Source organism: Engystomops pustulosus, chromosome 8, assembly GCF_040894005.1.
Source record: "Engystomops pustulosus chromosome 8, aEngPut4.maternal, whole genome shotgun sequence".
Lineage (NCBI taxonomy): Eukaryota > Metazoa > Chordata > Amphibia > Anura > Leptodactylidae > Engystomops > Engystomops pustulosus.
The window spans coordinates 78192587-78211287 of record NC_092418.1 but is presented as its reverse complement, the minus strand read 5'-3'; the positions used below and the strand labels follow the sequence as shown (position 1 = coordinate 78211287).

General features: G+C 39.2%; 1 protein-coding gene across 3 annotated transcripts in view; it reads right to left on the bottom strand.

The window, feature by feature from the left end:
* SPAG16 (sperm associated antigen 16) overlaps window positions 1-18701 on the bottom strand; it is a 666704-nt gene that overhangs the window by 173925 nt on the left and 474078 nt on the right. For all 3 annotated transcript variants that reach the window (XM_072121363.1, XM_072121365.1, XM_072121364.1), the window contains exon 15: window positions 11123-11249. In XM_072121363.1, coding sequence (XP_071977464.1) covers window positions 11123-11249 — 127 coding nt within the window. The remainder of the gene's footprint in view (window positions 1-11122; window positions 11250-18701) is intronic.

Below are 18701 nucleotides of genomic sequence, written 5' to 3'. Positions count from 1 at the left end.
ATCAGCTGAATACCCGGTCTCGCCCCGAGATAACTGGAACAGCGGGTCACACATGGTGAGACTGCGCCGTTCATTTTTATGGTGATCTGTGGAGATACCATCATTGAAACCCCCACTGATGAGAAGTTAAGCCCTATCGTGTGGTCAGCGCCTCACTTATTTAGTGGAAAAACTCCTTTAAGTGGTTTAAGACAAAAAGAAGACTGTATCAATGGTATTGTGTCACAAAACTGCCAAAAACAATTAGGTTACAGCATGAATGACTGAGTGACATATATGCCTTATATAATCTAATAAAAATGTCAAGTTTACCTCTTAGACACCCTGTACTGATTGCTGAAGGATTATTATTTTAACCAATCTGTTACCGTGTACAATATATATATATATATATATATATATATATATACATACACAAGACTGTATAAGAATACCTGTAGATTGAATTTAGACACATATCATAGATATGTATCCACCATGAAAGGTGTAGAAATTGCACATAACTAATCAGATGGAACCAGACATAACTCTCATTCTAGGGAAATTCTCTCTCGTGATTTCACACAATTTGATGAAAAGGACCCTTAATTTGCCAAGTCATATAATTTTGTCAAGCACATTAAACCGGCACACAAGATAAATGTCTCATGTGCAGCATCGCTGTAATAATAATGTCACAGTAATAATACGTAGTGACACTGTAGGAAAGCAATAGTAAGCACTAAAGTGTACCAAGACTTTCGGCCAGAGATTATTGACTATGAGATGCTCAACTTATGAGCTTAGTCACAACTTTTAGCCTGTCTTCACATGTTACTGCACTTTAATGCTGCCCCTATATTGGAAAGAGAAATGTTTAAATTGCTAAACGCAATTCATTTACTTTTGTACATCGGATTGAGTGGCAAAACAAAATCGCAACAATTTTGGTTATCTCAAAATATCGCACATTCCATTCTATGGAAATGTGAAAAAAATTCTAAAGTAATTCTTGACTGCGCCCATTAAAATCCTTTTTTTAACATCTTAAAGCCATCTAATTTTCTCAAGGCTGAAGGGAGTAGACTAGCTGCCATGATATCTCCAATAGGCTGCATGTAATAGGTAGAGGGGAAGGTTCTCATCTAACTCTCCCACCGAGGAGCAGCAGCGGGTCATATACAGTACAGTGTACCTGTATTGATATGAATAAAGCACTCGGGAGAGATAGAAACTTCCTGCCTGTGTCAGTGCCGTTATTTCTCACTTTACACCTACCACAGATTATTCTGTAATCGGATCCCTCTAAGAATGGAAGGCAGATTTAGAAGAAATTTCATAGTGAAAGAGAATAGTAAAGGGACCATTTTTTTCTGAAAAATATATTACAAACTTTCCTATATCTCTTTGTGCTTTTGAACATGGGGCCTATGAGTGGACCCACCGGTAAAATTCTTTTTTGGAGTCCACTACTATACAGTAAATCTACATTCAAATCCTACCTAAATTTGTATCCAAATTGCCTCACTGTGCTCCACTCGCTTTTATATTTTTTCACATAGGAAATGTTGAGGCATACAGTGATTTCATCAGTGATTGGCTTAGAAAGCAAGGCATTTTCTGTGTATTAGAAGACAGCATGCCATGGGGTGGAGACCTTTACCATTTCTGCACACAGCTGTTTACGTCAGTCTAATAGACATCGAATGGAAGACGAAAGGCAATATAACTCTGTGGGATTCTAAAGGAGGACATTACATATGAGCGGACTGTAGATTTGAAGAACATTTTAAAGCACTTATTAGAACTGCAGGTCAACATAAAAAATATATATTTAGATATCATAAAGCCGAACCAAACCCTTAACATGCATTAAATGGCACTAAACACTGATCCCATTTGAAGGACCTCTCTCTAAACAGATTGTTCTTGGCGAGGCACCAGACTTACTTAATAGCTCATTCTAAGCTGAATGGTCCTTTCCATTAATGTGAGGACCATCGGCTGAGAGCAAGAAGAGCCAAAATGATTAAATGAGACATTGGATGTGTGATGGATTAATTAATGCAGGCAACAGATGTGCTATTTGTTTCTGGGTATACAATGTACCCATAATTTATAATGTAACTTCATCAGACTAAGGTGATAATCTTTTACAAAAATACATTTTACAGAATAAACTAGATATGCAAGATAAATTGGGTAGAAAATCTGTAATTACTCACCGGTAATTTGGTATCCTTAAGCCACGACAGCAACCGAACGGAGATAGGTTCTGCCACCAAGGAAAAGAAACCCAGAACTTAAAACTCGGTAGCTCCTTCCGCCTTAAGTGGGTTACAGAGACTGCATGAGACTTACGATTAGAGCGTTTTTTTTTTTTTTTTTTTGCAACGCCCATAAGAAGAGGTGAGAAAACCACAACTAAATGGGAGAGAAACATCAGGGTGCTGTCGTGGTTCAAAGAAACAAAATTACCAGTGAGTATCTACTGCTCTCACGCTCTCACCATGTCAACACCCAACCAGGGAGAATAACACAGATATATTAAGGAAGGGATCACCAAGGAAGGTACCCTACGCCCAAAAGACAACTCATGTGCGTTTGCCACATCCAACCTACAATGTTTGAAAAACGTGTGCAGGGAAGATCAGGGGGCTGCCTGGTGAATTTGGCTCACTGAGACCTGTCTGTATTGTGTTCTTCATGAATCTGACACTTCCTGCACTGCTCCAACGGAGTGCACCAACTTTTTTTGGAGTACCTTTAACATAGGGGAACAGAGCATCTCCTAAAAGGAGACATACGATAAACTGCCTTGATAAACCTGACTACCCAGGGATGGGAGGCTGGGGATTTTCCAAATAGGGAACTAAAGGCAGAAATTTGGACACTAAGGGTAGCTGGTTTCAACCCTTTGTCCAATCCCTATTGTACGAAGTCTAATTTATATTAGCCATGCAATGGTAATCCAGTTCTATCTCTGAGTTCTGACAGAACCCATAAAATTCTTTCCAAATCCTTAAATAGCTCTTAGATATTACCAATTTCCTTTTTTGTAAAAAAAAAAAAGCCCCTTCTTTGATACGATAGGCCTCTCAAATTTCAGGGTGTCAAGTGGAGTTTTTCCACAGGTGGATGAGCCCTGGGACAGATGGATGCGAGTCTTCATTAGTATCCAGGGGCCTGATATAGATAACTCGCGTATTGAGAACATTTGGGAAAGAAGCAGGCTTTCAATATCACTCTGGACTGATCCTGACAAATCTGTTTTAGAACCCTTGGAAAGATTGCTTCCAGAGAAAAGCCATAAAAGAGGCTCAAGTCCCATCTCACTGACAATGTGTCCAGGCTCCATGGTTGGCCTCTCGGGTTCAGAGAATAGAACTCTTTGACCTGCCTGTTCTTCTGATTTGTGAATATATCTATCACTGGAACACCCCATAATTCTGTTATCATGTGAAAAACTTCTCTCCTTAGGCACCATTTGCCTTGGTTTTGAAGGTGAAGAATCAGGAAATAAGTTTCTTGGTTTTCCTTTGTCCTTATGTGGTTTGCAGAATGGGGAGGTAGGTTTGATTCTGCCAGGGGAAATATCTCATATGTCATCCCTATAGCAATAGACTACTACTTAAAAGCAGCTGTCCCTGAACATTTTTGTAGCCAGCCTCTAACTTATAAAAATGGCCATCTTAGTGGTGTCAACATACAAAATGGATACCTTTTCTAGGCTCCCTTAGAGAAGAAGACTGTTCTGGGGATATAGGGAAAGGGGTGTATGTATTTTAATTTATGTTTCACATTGTTATATCAGTGGTCCCCAACCATTCAGTTGTGGGCTGGAACCAGGTGTTCCATGGCTGGGCCATGGCCTGGCAGTTGGAGACTGCTGCTATAAACAACACATTGTAGTTGGGGGCTCGGCACAAATTTTGCACTGGGAACCAGCAGCTTCAAATGACATATCTGACTGCAAAGATATCTGAGTACAGTACTGCCTCTCCATTAGGTAACATAGAACCTCTTTCACAGGTTCCAGTGGTTAAAACCCCATCTATCCCCTGGAAGAGTAAAGTATCTTATCTTGTTTGTAAAGTATATAATACAATGTAAGAAAAATAGACCCAGGGGAAGATGCATTTACAAGTAGAGATCTATATTATTTTATAGGCACCTACTAGATATACCCAAATAGAAACAAATAAAATTAATACATAAGCTCAACATTGGTTATTACCAAACCTGAAGTCAGTTCTAACAATGCCTTTAGGCACCTTAAAGAGGACAACCATTTGGTCTGCTCATAGAGCATCTACTATTTTTATTCCCTAACAGAAGGTCTTCATTCTAATATGTGGACTGCATATTGGCGCTTAAGGTATTTTTCAGACTATTTTAATGTAATTCTACATAAAGGTGCCAGCAGAAAATTGAAAAGATATTTATCACTTCTAATCTCAGAAGGTTGATTTCATAAATGGGGTAATCCTTTAATAGAAGCTGCAGTTAAATTGCTGTGTATTTTTCGTTTCGTATCCACAGCAAACAGAGCATTACTGGCTCTGGAGGAGAGGCTTTCCAGTGAGCCCTTGAGATAAGTATTTGCAATGTTTATCTTAAATTAAATTTAAAACAAATATTCAAATGTAATTTCATTCACAGCTTATAGAAGGGGAAATAGTGTAAAGTGAAAATCTGATAGGAGTCAATATCTTGCAATGGAGAGGCTGCTAAGAGTTATTCCAAAAAAATCCAGAAACTGTGTGTATTCATGCAGAATATAGCTCTAAATTTGAACGTTATGTTTACTAAAAGCAGAGTTTCGGCAAGGAAGAATCTGAGGCTGAAAAACAGATCAACGTTACACAACTGCTAGATCACCCATATTTATTGGAACACACCATGGGTCCTGATTTAAGGCAGTGTCATGTTGCCGTTTACAGTCTGAGAACCTTGGACCATTCAAAATACTGTGTCATGGACCGACAACACCGAGACTCCTTACATAATAGTGATCTATGAGTCACTGTTTCTTCACTTAACAGTTGTGTCAACATTGTATCTAGGTGTACAGAATGGGCTCTGCTGTTTAGAATAGAATAAAATAAAATTTATGGTCCCTAAGAGGGAAATTATTTTGTCACATCCAGGTAATATACATAAAACCATAAGATAAAGCAGTGACTCCTTGTTTCATAAAGCACTATGATGTATGGAGTCCCATACCCAGCAATGTTGTCCGTGACACAGAACTTTGGTTCACAGGTCGACAAGGACAAAATTGAATGACCTTTAAGCTGTTGGTAAGTATAGCTTAAATGGGTTAACAAATCATCCAAGAAAACCCTTATCTACTATTCTTAATGTATATCCATAGTATATTAGTATACAATCAATATACTATTATGCTTGATCTATATCCACAAGAAAGGCTGGCCCAACCTTAAAATAGTGAGATCGATTTATTACGACTGGCACTTTGTGCACTGGCCTGAAATTTTGGCTCAGCTAGAGACAGAATTATAAAAAGCTCCAAATTATCAGGGTGCTGTCACACGTGGCTTTTAACGTATGAGTTAACACATGTGTTAACACACGTGTTAACATTGTGTGAACACATTTTGGTAATATATGTGTTATCGCAGCCGTTAACAGTTGTGTTTGGAAACACAAACGTTAATATCTGTTTAATGAGGCAAATCTCTCTTCGTTTAACAAGGTGATTTGAAACACATGCGTCACATGTGACAGTACCCTCAATAGTTCTGGTGCATCACTCCAGAAGTTAGTTCTACAAAACTAATTTCAGCTGCAGTCGACTCCACATTATACTAAATCTGGCTGGCCAAAGTGTCTGCACGCCACCCCTCCTTGTTACTAGCACCAACAAATATTCAATGTGTTGGGGCAAAGCAATGCAAATAGCTCCTTTTTATGATTTTCGCCTGTATGTTTTAATAAATACATTTTAATAAATGCTGCTGGTAGCATATGTTGTAGTTTTCTACATTGGTGGATGGTTTCTTTATGGTTGGTTAGTGCACCAAGCCTTTTATACAATACTAGCTGTAGCCCCCAGCGTTTGCCCAGGACAGTAAAAAACTGCTTTAAGTTCTAACAGAATAGAATGGGTTAGCAAAAAATATTTTATATCTATCTCCATCTGTCTCTCTCTCTATCCATATTCCTTATTGCCTATAGTTACTAATCAAAGCTCAGAGCTCATATTAATGATCTGTGGCAAAATAGCAACCAATCACGGCTCCTGTATATGGTGGTTAATAAGTGGATTTTGGAAAGCCTGGGGTGGAAATTTCGACTCAAAACATAGTCTGTGACATTCTCTGAGACACAGAGAGTGGCTGTGCATAATGTGGTAATTGTAAACATAGGGGCTCATTTACTAAGGGTCCGAACGCCGCACTTTCGTCGGGTTTCCCGAATATTTCCGTTTTGTGCTGAATTGCCCCGGGTTTTTGGCGCACGCGATCGGATTGTGGGGTATTGGCACCGTCTTGCACGTGACAGAAATTGGGGGGCGTGGCTGTCAGATTCGGAAAAACGCGGAATTTAAAAAATTATTTGTGTCGCAAGATCAAGCACTCACATGCACCAGGAAGAAGAAGGTGAACTCCGGCAGACCTCGGCACAGCAGCGACACCTGCTGGATATTGGGCGCACGACCGATCCCGGCAGACTCGAATCCTTGTCGGACAACGCGCTGCGGGATCGCAACTGGACTGGGTAAGTAAATGTGTCCCATTATGTTGCAGATTCCTTTAGTGGACATACACACATACATATATATACTCCAAAATAGATGAGCTCTTACAATATAGAAAGTTACAAGATAAACTGTGTTTTATGTCACCAAAATAAACAATTTGTCCTTTTATTAAAAAGTTATGGAATGTTTGCATCAAAAATGTCACTAGTAGTTATTGTCTGATGGATACACTTTGAAATATCAGCCTTGTTTGGCGTGTAATTATAATAGGTGAAAGGAAATTTACAACATGTATTATGCACTTTTTATTGCGTTGTTTGTTCTTTAACTACACGCACACATGAAGCCAGCAGCAAACTAGGGACATGGGAAGTGTGATATTAATCAGCACTATGCAATGATGAAATTGAAACCAAGTGCATTAACTACCAGAGGCAATAAACAAGAGCATGAAAAATATGCTGGCGTTCAGTTACACCACAAGTATACAAGGTTCAGACACTGATTTATAACCAAAGGTTCACAATATTCAGGCAGCTGGCTTAAGAAGCCATTTTCTTGATTCTAAAGAGCCTCAAGAGTCTATTATATTCCCAATATCTGTTTGAAAACCGCCGGGTCAAATATTACAACCTTCTCAACAGGAATTTGTGACATGAAGCCAAATTTTGCTTTCGAAATGCTCTAAGCAGGAAGAGAACTCATATTTTTATCAAATGCATTGTTCTGCATTTGTGTGTGGTTGTATGGAGTTTAAAGGCAATTAGGAACGTGCATCAATCTATAAAATTGTGTGGTATCAAACGTTTATTAATGTTTATTAACTGGAACCTCAATTGTGTATATGCCCTCCTCAAGAGCTTAAAGAGAACCAGTAATCAGAGATGAACCTAATAAATATTATCAGTATGTTGCCAAGGAGCTGAACAGATTCCAGATCATGTTTCATTCATGGTCCAGCGTGATGGTATCATCCAGAAAATCAACTTTGAAGTGATGTTAATTGGTTGTATAAAGTCAGGGAGGCAGAAAGTTTAACACCAAAGTCAAGCTCTTCCTGCCTCTTAACACCTTCTCCGATGTGACCAACATCATGTGCCTGACTTCAGGAGACCTAGTCAATAATATCCCAGGATGCTGGACTATCAATTACAGTGAATCGGGTGTTCTAAGGCAGGGAAAGCTGACTTTGGTGTTAAAGTCTCCGCCTCCTTGACTTCATTAACCCCTTATCGACATGTGACGTAATACTACGTCACATGCTGGATGTGGGTGCATGGAGAGGGCTCACGGGCTGAGCCCTATGAGACTATATACACATATGTCTATAAGTCTATATAGACACTATTAGAAACCAAAGGCTGTGTTGAAAGTTCATCATGGTGCTAAAGGGTTTCACTTTGTCGGAAACACTATGAATACAAAATGCCTCTAGTGTCTTTTAGGACACTGTCTAACCTTAGGGACAATTTTATTCAGGAGATTCATTTGGATGTACAAAGCACACAGAAAGTGGCCAGACTTCATGGATGTTAAACTGCTCTGATGGGAAAGAGCTGTTCTTCCACTTCCACACCTATGAACAAAGCCACAATTGTCGCCAAGGTTGGACATTTTCCTAAAGGAGCCTGCAACCTTTTTATACTTATATGACATTTTGAACCATAGGGACTGGTTTGTGTGATCCAAGTGCTCCCAAAGGGGGAAACACTGTGCTAATAAACACTCCTGTACCTAATATTGTGAATGATTATGTGGTAAATACTAATTGATGTTGAGGTTTTAGAGTTTCCAGTTTCAATGCACATACAGATTGTGACACAGGAAGTCGATAACATTTATGAGGGGGGTCAGTATTCAGTGCATAATGGCTAAGACAGCCCCCTTTCTATCTTTGAATCAGCTTCGACAAGCAGAATCTCCTTTCAGCATGTTTTTTATGCTCAGGAAAAGTATGCGCCATTTCTGCACATGATTGTCTAGTGCAGTGATGGCGAACCTTTTAGCGGCCGAGTGCCCAAACTGCAAACCCAAATCCCCTTCATTTATCGCGAGGTGCCAACCAAAATTAGAGCAGTATCTTATTGCTCCCTGTTCTTCAACAACGTTCAATCTTCCGGGCCTCCTGAGGACACCAACACAGTAGAAAGAAGGAGGGAAAATTTGCATAATTGTAGCTTCTTTCTAGTGTCCCTCTGTACACAAAAAATCATGGGGCAAGCAGGAAGTCCCTAAGAGATAATTAGGCCCTGTCTACACATTCTCCCTCTTCCTACAGTCCCAAGTAGCCAAGAAAGTCACTTTAAAATATCATTGAAAACAGGGCCCTCACTCCTATCATTCCTTTGCTTGGAACTACAATTCTTTGAGTCCTGCCTGGTGTGCTGGGGCGGTAGCCCGGGTGCCCACAGAAAGAGCTTGGAGTGCTGCCTCTGGCACCCGTGCAATAGGTTCGCCACCACTGGTCTAGTGGTTAATATGATTGTGGCTTTACTTTATGTTACATGTTCTCAGCTGTAAAGCATGTAATAGTAAAGATCCTAACAAGGTAGATTGACAAATGATGAAAATATAAGTATGCTGTATGGTAAACAGGAGTTTATTGCCCAAATTTGACCACTTACCTACATGTGATGGAGAATGACACAATGGATACCTTTACAGGCAAGAACATCCTTTCCTTCACTACCATCATGACCCACTTTCTTCTTATAGAAACTGTTCTACTTTTACATTCTTTGTTTTTACTTTTAACTCTTAAAGGAAGCCTACCACCACGGATCTACCTAATAAGGTAGATCGGGTGGTAGGTGCCTCTATTGTACGTGAGGATAGCCATTTTAAGGCCTAATCCTCACGTCCCCTATATCTTTTGCAAACTTTTATTTATATTTTATATTTTAATATGCTAATTTACTAAAGAGGCTACTGGGGCATGGATTAGCCGGAGCTGAGGCTACACGGTACGGCTACTCCACGCACCATTAGCCTCTTTGATCCTCCTACCCGCACATCTTTGGCGTGCAACTACCTCACCCGCATAGTCGGAGTTCTGCGCATGCGCAGTAGCTTCAGTGCAGTGACCGCAGCGCTGCGGGCCCACGTTCGCATGCACATAACTCCGGCTTTGCAGAAAATTAGCATATTAGTGCAATAAAAGTTTGCAAAAGATATAGTGGACGTGAGGATTAACCTTTAAAAGGACTATCCTCACATACAATAGAGGCACCTACCACCCAATCTACCATAATAGGTAGATCCGTGGTAGGTTTGGTTTCTCCTAAAGGAATTAAGTTGTATGTACATTTATTATATTATAATTTTATTATATATACATATAATTAATTTATATTTACAGGCAGTTTCCGGTTTGTTCTCAAGGTGAATTTGTAGCTAAGTTAGAACTGTATATTTTATAATAGAAGCTGCAGTCAAAATTTTTTGAGTGTCTGTGACATTTGAATTTTAAAAATGCTGAGTTGCCATAAGAACCAGGATCAACAATAAAGTTTAATTACAGACACATTTGATAACTATTAGAGCTGATCATTGTAGTCTAGAGCTAAAGTACAGTAAATTTCCAACATCCAGAGGGCCGTTGTAAGTAGGGGTTGTCTGTAAGTCGGGTGTTCTTAAGTAGGGGTCCATCTGTACATATTTTTGTGCCACACTCATGCTTGATATTTCAGTACCTTCCAATTCAGAGTGCCAAATTGTTCCAAGTCTTTTTGATAAATCATTTGATGCTTTGTGGTTATGCTACTACCTAGGCCTTCTGAAATGATTATGTCTTCAAGATGTGCTATTTACTTATCATTTCAGTGCGCGAACATTAGGTTCCCTATAAATCCTAACAGACTTCTATGCCCTGGTTTAGACTTAGCTTCTTGTTGTCTTCACACTGTCCTGCCCTTTTGCTTGTTCCATGTGTTGCAAGGATTGTCCACCCACACTTTACCCCTGACTATATATCTTGTTTCCTTGTTTTGCCAACAGATGTCATTTACAACTTCCTATGGTCTGTAGCCTGTTTAAGCAACGGGAGACTTCACTGTGGAAAGTCTAACCATGGCAACGCAGAAAATCCACAATGCAGGAAGGTCTTAGGTCATAATTATAAAAAATACCCACTAATTATATTTTCTTCTTTCTTTAATACCATATAGTAAATCATTATTTAACCAAATTTCCTTTCAAATAGTTTAAACAATTTCATCAACATTCTGTATTATTTTTAATGATAGATCAAAAAGATTGACGATATAACATCTGTTGTGGATGGAAATCATTGTGTAAAACAATAGGTAAAGAGAAAAAAAACATGGGGGGGGGCATTGATCTTGGCTACTTACACCAAGTGGGCAGGGAGGGGCGTGAAGAGGTGGGAGTGGGTGGGGATGCCCCATTTGTATTTACCTGATGGGTCAAAGGCCACCTGATTTCCAGGGTGAGGTCCTGCATCAACTGATAACATCGCAGATACCTTCCGCACATCCCAGAGCTTCAAAGTTCCATAGGAATCACAGGATGCAATTGTGTCTCCCTGATTGAAAGAAAGGAAATTGTTACAATCCACAGATTTCAGAAAAATACTGACACAGATGATGTAGAAACCCGAGAACAGGCTGCAGCTGTCACATTTGTACTTTTATAGGTGTAATTCAGCATTTTGGTTAATGAGTCATATAACGTAACTTTTATGGAAAATAAATTAAACATATTAATCTTTGTCACACAACAGATCTAATAGAGCAATTGTCAAGGAAAATGACTGTGTGTCCACCAGAGCGCTGGTAGTAAATAGTAGTAGCAATAATTTAATGCTGCACAATCCAAATAAGAAATGAGACCATTTGTTTTGGAAAGGTGCTAACAAAGCCTGAGAATGTTGTTTTTTTTTTTTCTTTGCTCTGTATAAATTGATGCCCAATGCACACCACACACCACTGTATTATGGATTTAAAGGGTTGGTCCACTTTCAGTAAATAATTGATATTGTGTGTGTAAGGAAAGGTTAAAAGGTATTCCAGGAATATGAACGTCTGATACAAAATCCCATAATACTATAAGTAAATGAATAAAACAAAACTCATTAGTCACAAAATGGAGCTTCACAAAATGTTATCGGCTAGTAGGCGGAGTTATCACTAAGATAGCCTCCACTGGAAACTACAAATCCCATGAGCCTTCAGTTCTCAGTAACTCCTTCTCCTTCTAATGCTCTGCTCCCAATAATGATGTAACAGACTTTTCTGCTCTGTTACCATGGTAATAATTATAAGGCGCACCTGATTATAAGGATGAATGACCAGCAGGTGGCAGACCTGTGCACAGTTCAAGGCAGCTGTTGTCTGTAAGTGCGGTTCATATATAAGGAGCATTGGACTATAAGGCGCACCTATGATTTCTGAGAAAATCAAAGGATTTTTTGTGCGCCTTATAGTCCAAAAACGAACTTGGTAATATGGTGTCCTATAGCGGCACCATATAATGGAATATGGAAGACATTGCTCTCATCACCTTATACTGTAGGGTGTATGATAGAAAAAGCTGCGGAACAAAGGCCATAAGTCTATACTTCTTTTACTATTGGAGTCTATGGGAGAGACTGCCTAAGAGTACAACTTTGTTAGTTGATCATGGCAACTAATCAGAGCTCAGGTTTCATTTTCCAACAGCAGTTTCAAAGATGAAAGCTGAGCTTGAACAGTTTTGCTCCCAGGTACTTCTGATAAATCCCCCATTATGAATAATGAATGAAATTGTAAGTCTCAGTGCTAGAAGCCAAACAGTGTATATGTGAAATAAAAGCCATTGCAATAAACTTAAAGGGAACCTGTTATCAGGATGGGCTAGGCAGCACTGTTACATCACTGGGAGCAGAGCATGAGAGGTAGGAGCTGTTACTATAGAACTAAAGGATCATGGGACTTATAGTTTCCAGTGGCGGCCACCTTGGTGATAACTCTGCCTACTTTAGAAAGCCCATACCATTTTGTGAATCATAAAATCAAACTAAGATACATTTTGTGGCTAATGCTCAGCATTGAGTTTTGTTATAGAACTTATATACTGTAAGATCTAGCAATTCCAAATATTGTTAGACATATAGGGGCTAATTTTCTAAGGGTCCGCGGAGCACATTTTCGTCGGGTTTCCCGATGATTTCCGTTTTCCGATGAATTGCCCAAGGATTTTGGCGCACACGATCGTATTTTGGCGCATCTGCGCTGGCTAGCACACAACAGAAATCGGGGGGGGGGGGGGGTTGGCGTGGCGTGGAAACAATGAGGAACACATGGTGGAAGATCAGATCAATAAACTGGTCTGCCACAAAGCATAAGATATCAAAAGGGGAAAGGGATGTAAAAGAGGCTTTAAGAGAGAGAGAGAGTGGATCAAGTGATGATGCCCAGTACATAAGTGGAAGTTCACTGCTAGGGAGAGGCTAAGAAGGGCCATCCAGGCTGTAGTAAGAAACTCTGGACACGGGATATACTAGAGGTCACACACTGGAAGCAAACTGGGACAGAGCGCTTTGAACGCAAACAAGGTGGAGGGACAAAAATGTACTAGTGTATGGTTGTAGCACCAACGTAACCAGTGCTTTTAATTCAGTGTGCTATCCTCCTAAAAGTGGCCTTGTAGTATTTCCTAATCCTTAAGCTAGTGAGGTTATTCAAGAGAAATTTTAGAGAAAAGTCTTTATTTTCTGCAGTAAGTGGTCCTCAACCTCTCTCGTCTACTTTTGACAGTATAGTCATGTTTGAAAAGCAGGGAGAATCGAAAATGGCCCTAAAGCACTTGCAGAAGTAGTGTGCTCCATCTTAAAACTTCTCAGCAATGCAGCTACTAAAACTATTCATACAGCTCAACCATTGGATAGGACCTAACTTGCTGAGCAGTGGGGGTCTCAGTGATGAAAAGTATCTCCACATTAAAGGACATCTACCACCAGGATGAAGTATTGTAAACCAAGCACACTTACATGCTGGTGTATACCCCCACTGACATGATCTGCTTTTCTTTTATCTTCTTATGCTCTCTTTTTTTTTTTTTTACTAAAAACATGGTAATAAGAAGCTAAAAGAGGAGTGGACCCAGACAGAGCGGGCATACACCAGCTTGGTTTAAAATCCTTCATCCTGGTGGTAGATGTCCTTTAAGAATGTTGCAGCATAGACTCTAAGCCATAGAAGTCATAAAAATTCACTAGCTAAGGAAAGAACAAAACATTAGCCTCATGTCCCTGCCTCAGTGCTCTGTACAGGACTCCAGGTACACTGCTCACTATAGGGCAGTGATGGCGAACCTTTTAGAGACTGAGTGCCCAAGCTACAACCAAAATCCACAAATTTATCATGAAGTGCCAACATGGCATTTTAAGCAGTAATATATTGCTACCTGTTCTTCCACATCTTTCAATCGTATCGCCCCCTTAAGGACAACATTACAGTTGAAAGAAATAGGACAAATTCAGAATCTCTTTGTAGCTTCTCCCAGGGTCTCTCTGTAGAGGAATAATGAAGGGTCCAGCAGGGGGACCTCAAAAAGATATTGTAGCCCTGTCCACACCTTCTCACTTTTCCTGCAGTACCAAACAGCCAATGAAGTGCCGCTTAAAAATAGCACAGAGAGCAGCATCTCTTAAGTTGCCTGGGACTGCAGAAAGATTCGGTGGATTTGTTCCTTTCTAGTGAACTCTGTCCTGGGGTGATAACCTGAGTGCCCACAGAAATGGCTCTGAGTGCCACCTCTGGCACCCATGCCATAGGTTCCCATCACTGTTAAAGTTAAAAGGAAGAAAGAAGCTGTTTTAGTAAATGAATCATATTACAGTTAACTATCATCATATACACTAGTCTTTTCTGCATTTAAAAATATACTGAAAAGGTTTAGTTACTCTAATAATGACTTTGGTTACAGGTAAATGAATAAGAAATAATGTCTATTGTTTTGTTACTTGTGGACTGAGGAAGCCACTTCAGAAGTCATCCAAACCCAATGTTCACAAATAATAGTTTTTTCTTTAAAATTAAAGTTCTTTTTCAGTAGTTTTCCCAGTGTTTTTCAGTTTTTTTTTATTCTTCCTAGAAATTTTTGAACTAACAACTGGGTGTTTCTAGTTGGGGGTTGTGTCTATAAATACAGACAAAATCCAGTAATGGTACAAGTCCTCAATATAGGTTTCCTTAAATGCATCTTCCAAAATTATTTACTAGAACAAAGGTGTCAGAAGAGGCGGCAGGCCTGTTTTCAATGTGCGGCTCCAACCCTGTGGAAAGATCCGTTTTTCATTATCAGATATATCCATATTTGACCTGATAAACCACTACCAGTATGTCATCAAGCAGCTGAACACCTTCTAGATCATGTCTTTTTAATGGCCCAGCACGGTGGCATCGTCCACAAAATCTAATTTTAAGTGACATATAATTTGGTTGTATAAAGTTAAGGAGGTGGAGAGTTGAACACTAAAGTCAAGCTTTCCTCACCTCAGAATGCCCTCTTCACTGTAATTAATGGTCCACCATCCAGATGCATCACTAACCAGATCTTCTTCATTATGAGATGAGGATAGCTTGACTTCAATGTAGAGATCTCCGCCTCCATGACCTCATACAACCAATTTACATCTAATTTCAAAGTTGATTTTCTAAATGATGCCACCGCACCAGGCCATAAAAGAAACATGATCTGGAAGTTGTTAATCTGCTTCACAATATACTGGTTAATTATATATATATATATTCGCCTTTGTTTCAGCCCTGCGCCAACCAACTCTGCTACTGGGAATGCCCCTTTCAGGCGGAAAAAATGGGAAATAATCACATTTCCTGGTGGTGTTCCCAGAATTGTGATTGTTTCAGGGCTTGCATGCCAGGAAACTGTAGTACAAGTCCTGATGAATGTCCCCCAAAGTCTGAATTTTACACTTACAGACAATAGAAAGATTTACAGCTATTTGGGTGAAATCATTCAACAGTATCTTCAGTTAATATCAGAAGCTTAAGGTCATTTCTGAGTGCCTAATTTATAGCTTAAAACATGTGTGTACTCAAAAAGACAAAAACACAAAAGAAGTTATTCCAAAAGGGAAGATACTTAATAAAAGAAATGTTTTGCCTTGGAGATGTTGTAAGCTATTTGGGTTCTGAGACTTTTGTAATGACTAAATTATTATTTTAATTATCACATAATCACTGTTGTGTATGCCCAGGCAGATAAAGACTCAGTGCTCTGCTCCTTGTGTCATTGTATTCTACACAAATTGCTTGCTCTCTCTTTAACTCATGAACAAAAAGGGTTTTAAAAGAAAATAAATAAATCACGGCATTTAGTAATTTTGGTTGTTGGAGATTTAACTCCTGTTAAAAAGGTATAAATCAGACAAAACTGAGCACTGACAAATAATACTAACAAGCATGTGCCTGTAGTAAATTGGTCACCAATTTTCTTTTTACACATCATGTACCTATTTTCAGATACCTGAAGGTGGGAATTCACATCAGCTGTTGTCCCGGAGCACACTGAGTGGCCTTAGTTGGCCCCAGTAATGTCTGTTGTGATATGGCCCTGCCCCCAGCTTCCCAATTTATTCGTTGGGACTTTTCCAGTGAACAATTCTATTCTATTCTAGAACTGCCCAATTGCCACTAACCATTTAGCCTTGAAGAGTCACTGGCTATTGCAACTGTGCAGGTGTGGGGCAAGAATGGGGCAGAAAACAGCTTGGGGTAGAAAAGTGGCCTACAAGCTCTGATAAATGTCTCCAAAGTGTGCCACTATGCCATATATGCCATATAATAATATTTAATATTTAATTTTAAATAACAGCATAGAAAAAAAAAGATCAAACATAGGTAAAAAAAAATATTCCGAATTATGTCAAAAGTTAATAATGTAAACTGGCATTAGAAAACACTGCTGAGTGCTAGGAAATTAGGCAAATTTTAACAGTAGGGGTATAATTTTTAAACAATTCTCCTCTCCTCATTAAACTTTAATGTGTCCATTTTGGGGCTGTTGGAAAAAGACTTGAGCGAGGTCACCAAGCATTGAGCAGAGGCATGGGATTCAGCGGCAATGATTGTCTTTAATAGCTGCAGGTAATCACCCGCTCAGCATGGCATTAAGGTAATGAAATGCACAGGAACATATCAAGGGGAACTCAGATGTCAAACATTTACTGTGCTGTCACTTCTTATCCACTCTGAGGAGTGACATAAGGAAAGCAGAACTTCTTCTCTGAGGGTGCAAACTTGAAAGTTACAAGACAGGCATTTTGGCATGAAAAAGATGCTTTATCATTACAAATATGTACGCACTGACAACAAGCATTAGGCTCATCTTGGAAAAAGTCCTTATGTCAGCAAGCTGTGCAGACTTGTCATATGGCACAACTTAATGGCTTATGGGAAGAGTTCTAGGGGGAGATAATAACGATTAAGATAAAATGCCATGGGGAAATTATTATAATAAGAAAATGATCACATGGGCTATTATACACTTAATATGCAGGACAAGAAGATAATGTGCTATTAAACTAAATAAATATGAAAGCTGAAAAAAAAAACTTAAAGAGCTGGGGAATTAGTAGCCAAGTAAATTGATTTGTTCAGTAATAGAAAAGAATGATGATCACAGAGACTAGACTAGAAACTTTTAATGATGGAAAAAAAGCAAATTCACCCCTAGTTTAGGATAGAGTGGTACTCTCATTACGTGAGCAAGAGCACAACCCCTGTGTAGAAGTGGCTATACACATGTAGCTTTCTACATTTTACTAGTAGAAAGCTTCTCAGAATAGTCAAGCCAAACTAAATGGAGATATTTTTTCCTGCTATTAATAAAGGAAATGTAATGAAAGGTGTGGTAATAAGACAAATATGGCCATAGCTTATTGTTCTCTTTCAATTGGTAATTACATTTAGGACACATGAAAAGTGGTGAGCAGAAAATCAGATAAGTTCCCACCTCACCAATAGTACTAATAACTTTATGAAAAGGAGACACTTAGCAGTGTATGTGTGTGTGTGTGTGTGTGTTCGTGGGAGGGGGGTCCAGCCTACATAAAAGCTAAGAAACAAAGACCCACCAGAAAGGAATTTATGTATCTTGAATAACTCAGACATAATTTGTAGTTATGAGGACCCACTAACAACATAGGATCAGGTGGAATTACTTTAAGATCACCCGACACCTCTATTTATTAAGCTTTAAGGATTTGATACGGAAATGTGAACAAAGACTCCTCTTGTGTAATATGGCGTGTAAGGTAATGAGGTGCCTAGTTGATTGGAGGCCATTGCACAATTATTCCATCTTTCTATCCAGAGTTATGGCATAAAAAACATATGCAAATAGGTAACACATTGAGGTTAGGTAGGTCAGCAGGTGACCATCCTCCTCTCAGTGACACCATAGTAGAGAATTGGGAGGGAAATCCTTCTGTCTAACCTGATGGCCGGTCTGCTATTTCAGTAATAAGGTCTATTTGTTTCATTCCCTTTAACTTTATAACTGTTTATGTATTATGTCTATATTCCTTGTAATCATTTTATCTGACAATTGTATGTTTCTATGTTTGCATTGCACATTTGTGTATTTAATCCTTAAAGCTTAATAAGTCTCTGCTTGTAGCCTTAAAGAACATGGGTGTCCAAAGAGATAACATTACCAATATCAAGTAATATTGTAGATAAGTGCTCTGCAAGGGCATAACTAGGAGAGGCAGGGCCCAATAGCAGATTTTGGAATAAAGCATATACACATCACAGATACACACACATCACATACAGATGCAGCACTGGATTACAAGACTGCCTTAACTCGTTAACCAGACATGATAGCTCAGTCTGTAGTGTAAGTGAATGGAGGAATCCACCAATTTTTTTGTGGTAACTATGTTATCTCCCTTTAAGTCATGTTAACCAGAACAGTAGATATATTAAGGTGCATATCCTCCATTCTTTAGTGTCAGGTCGGATGATGG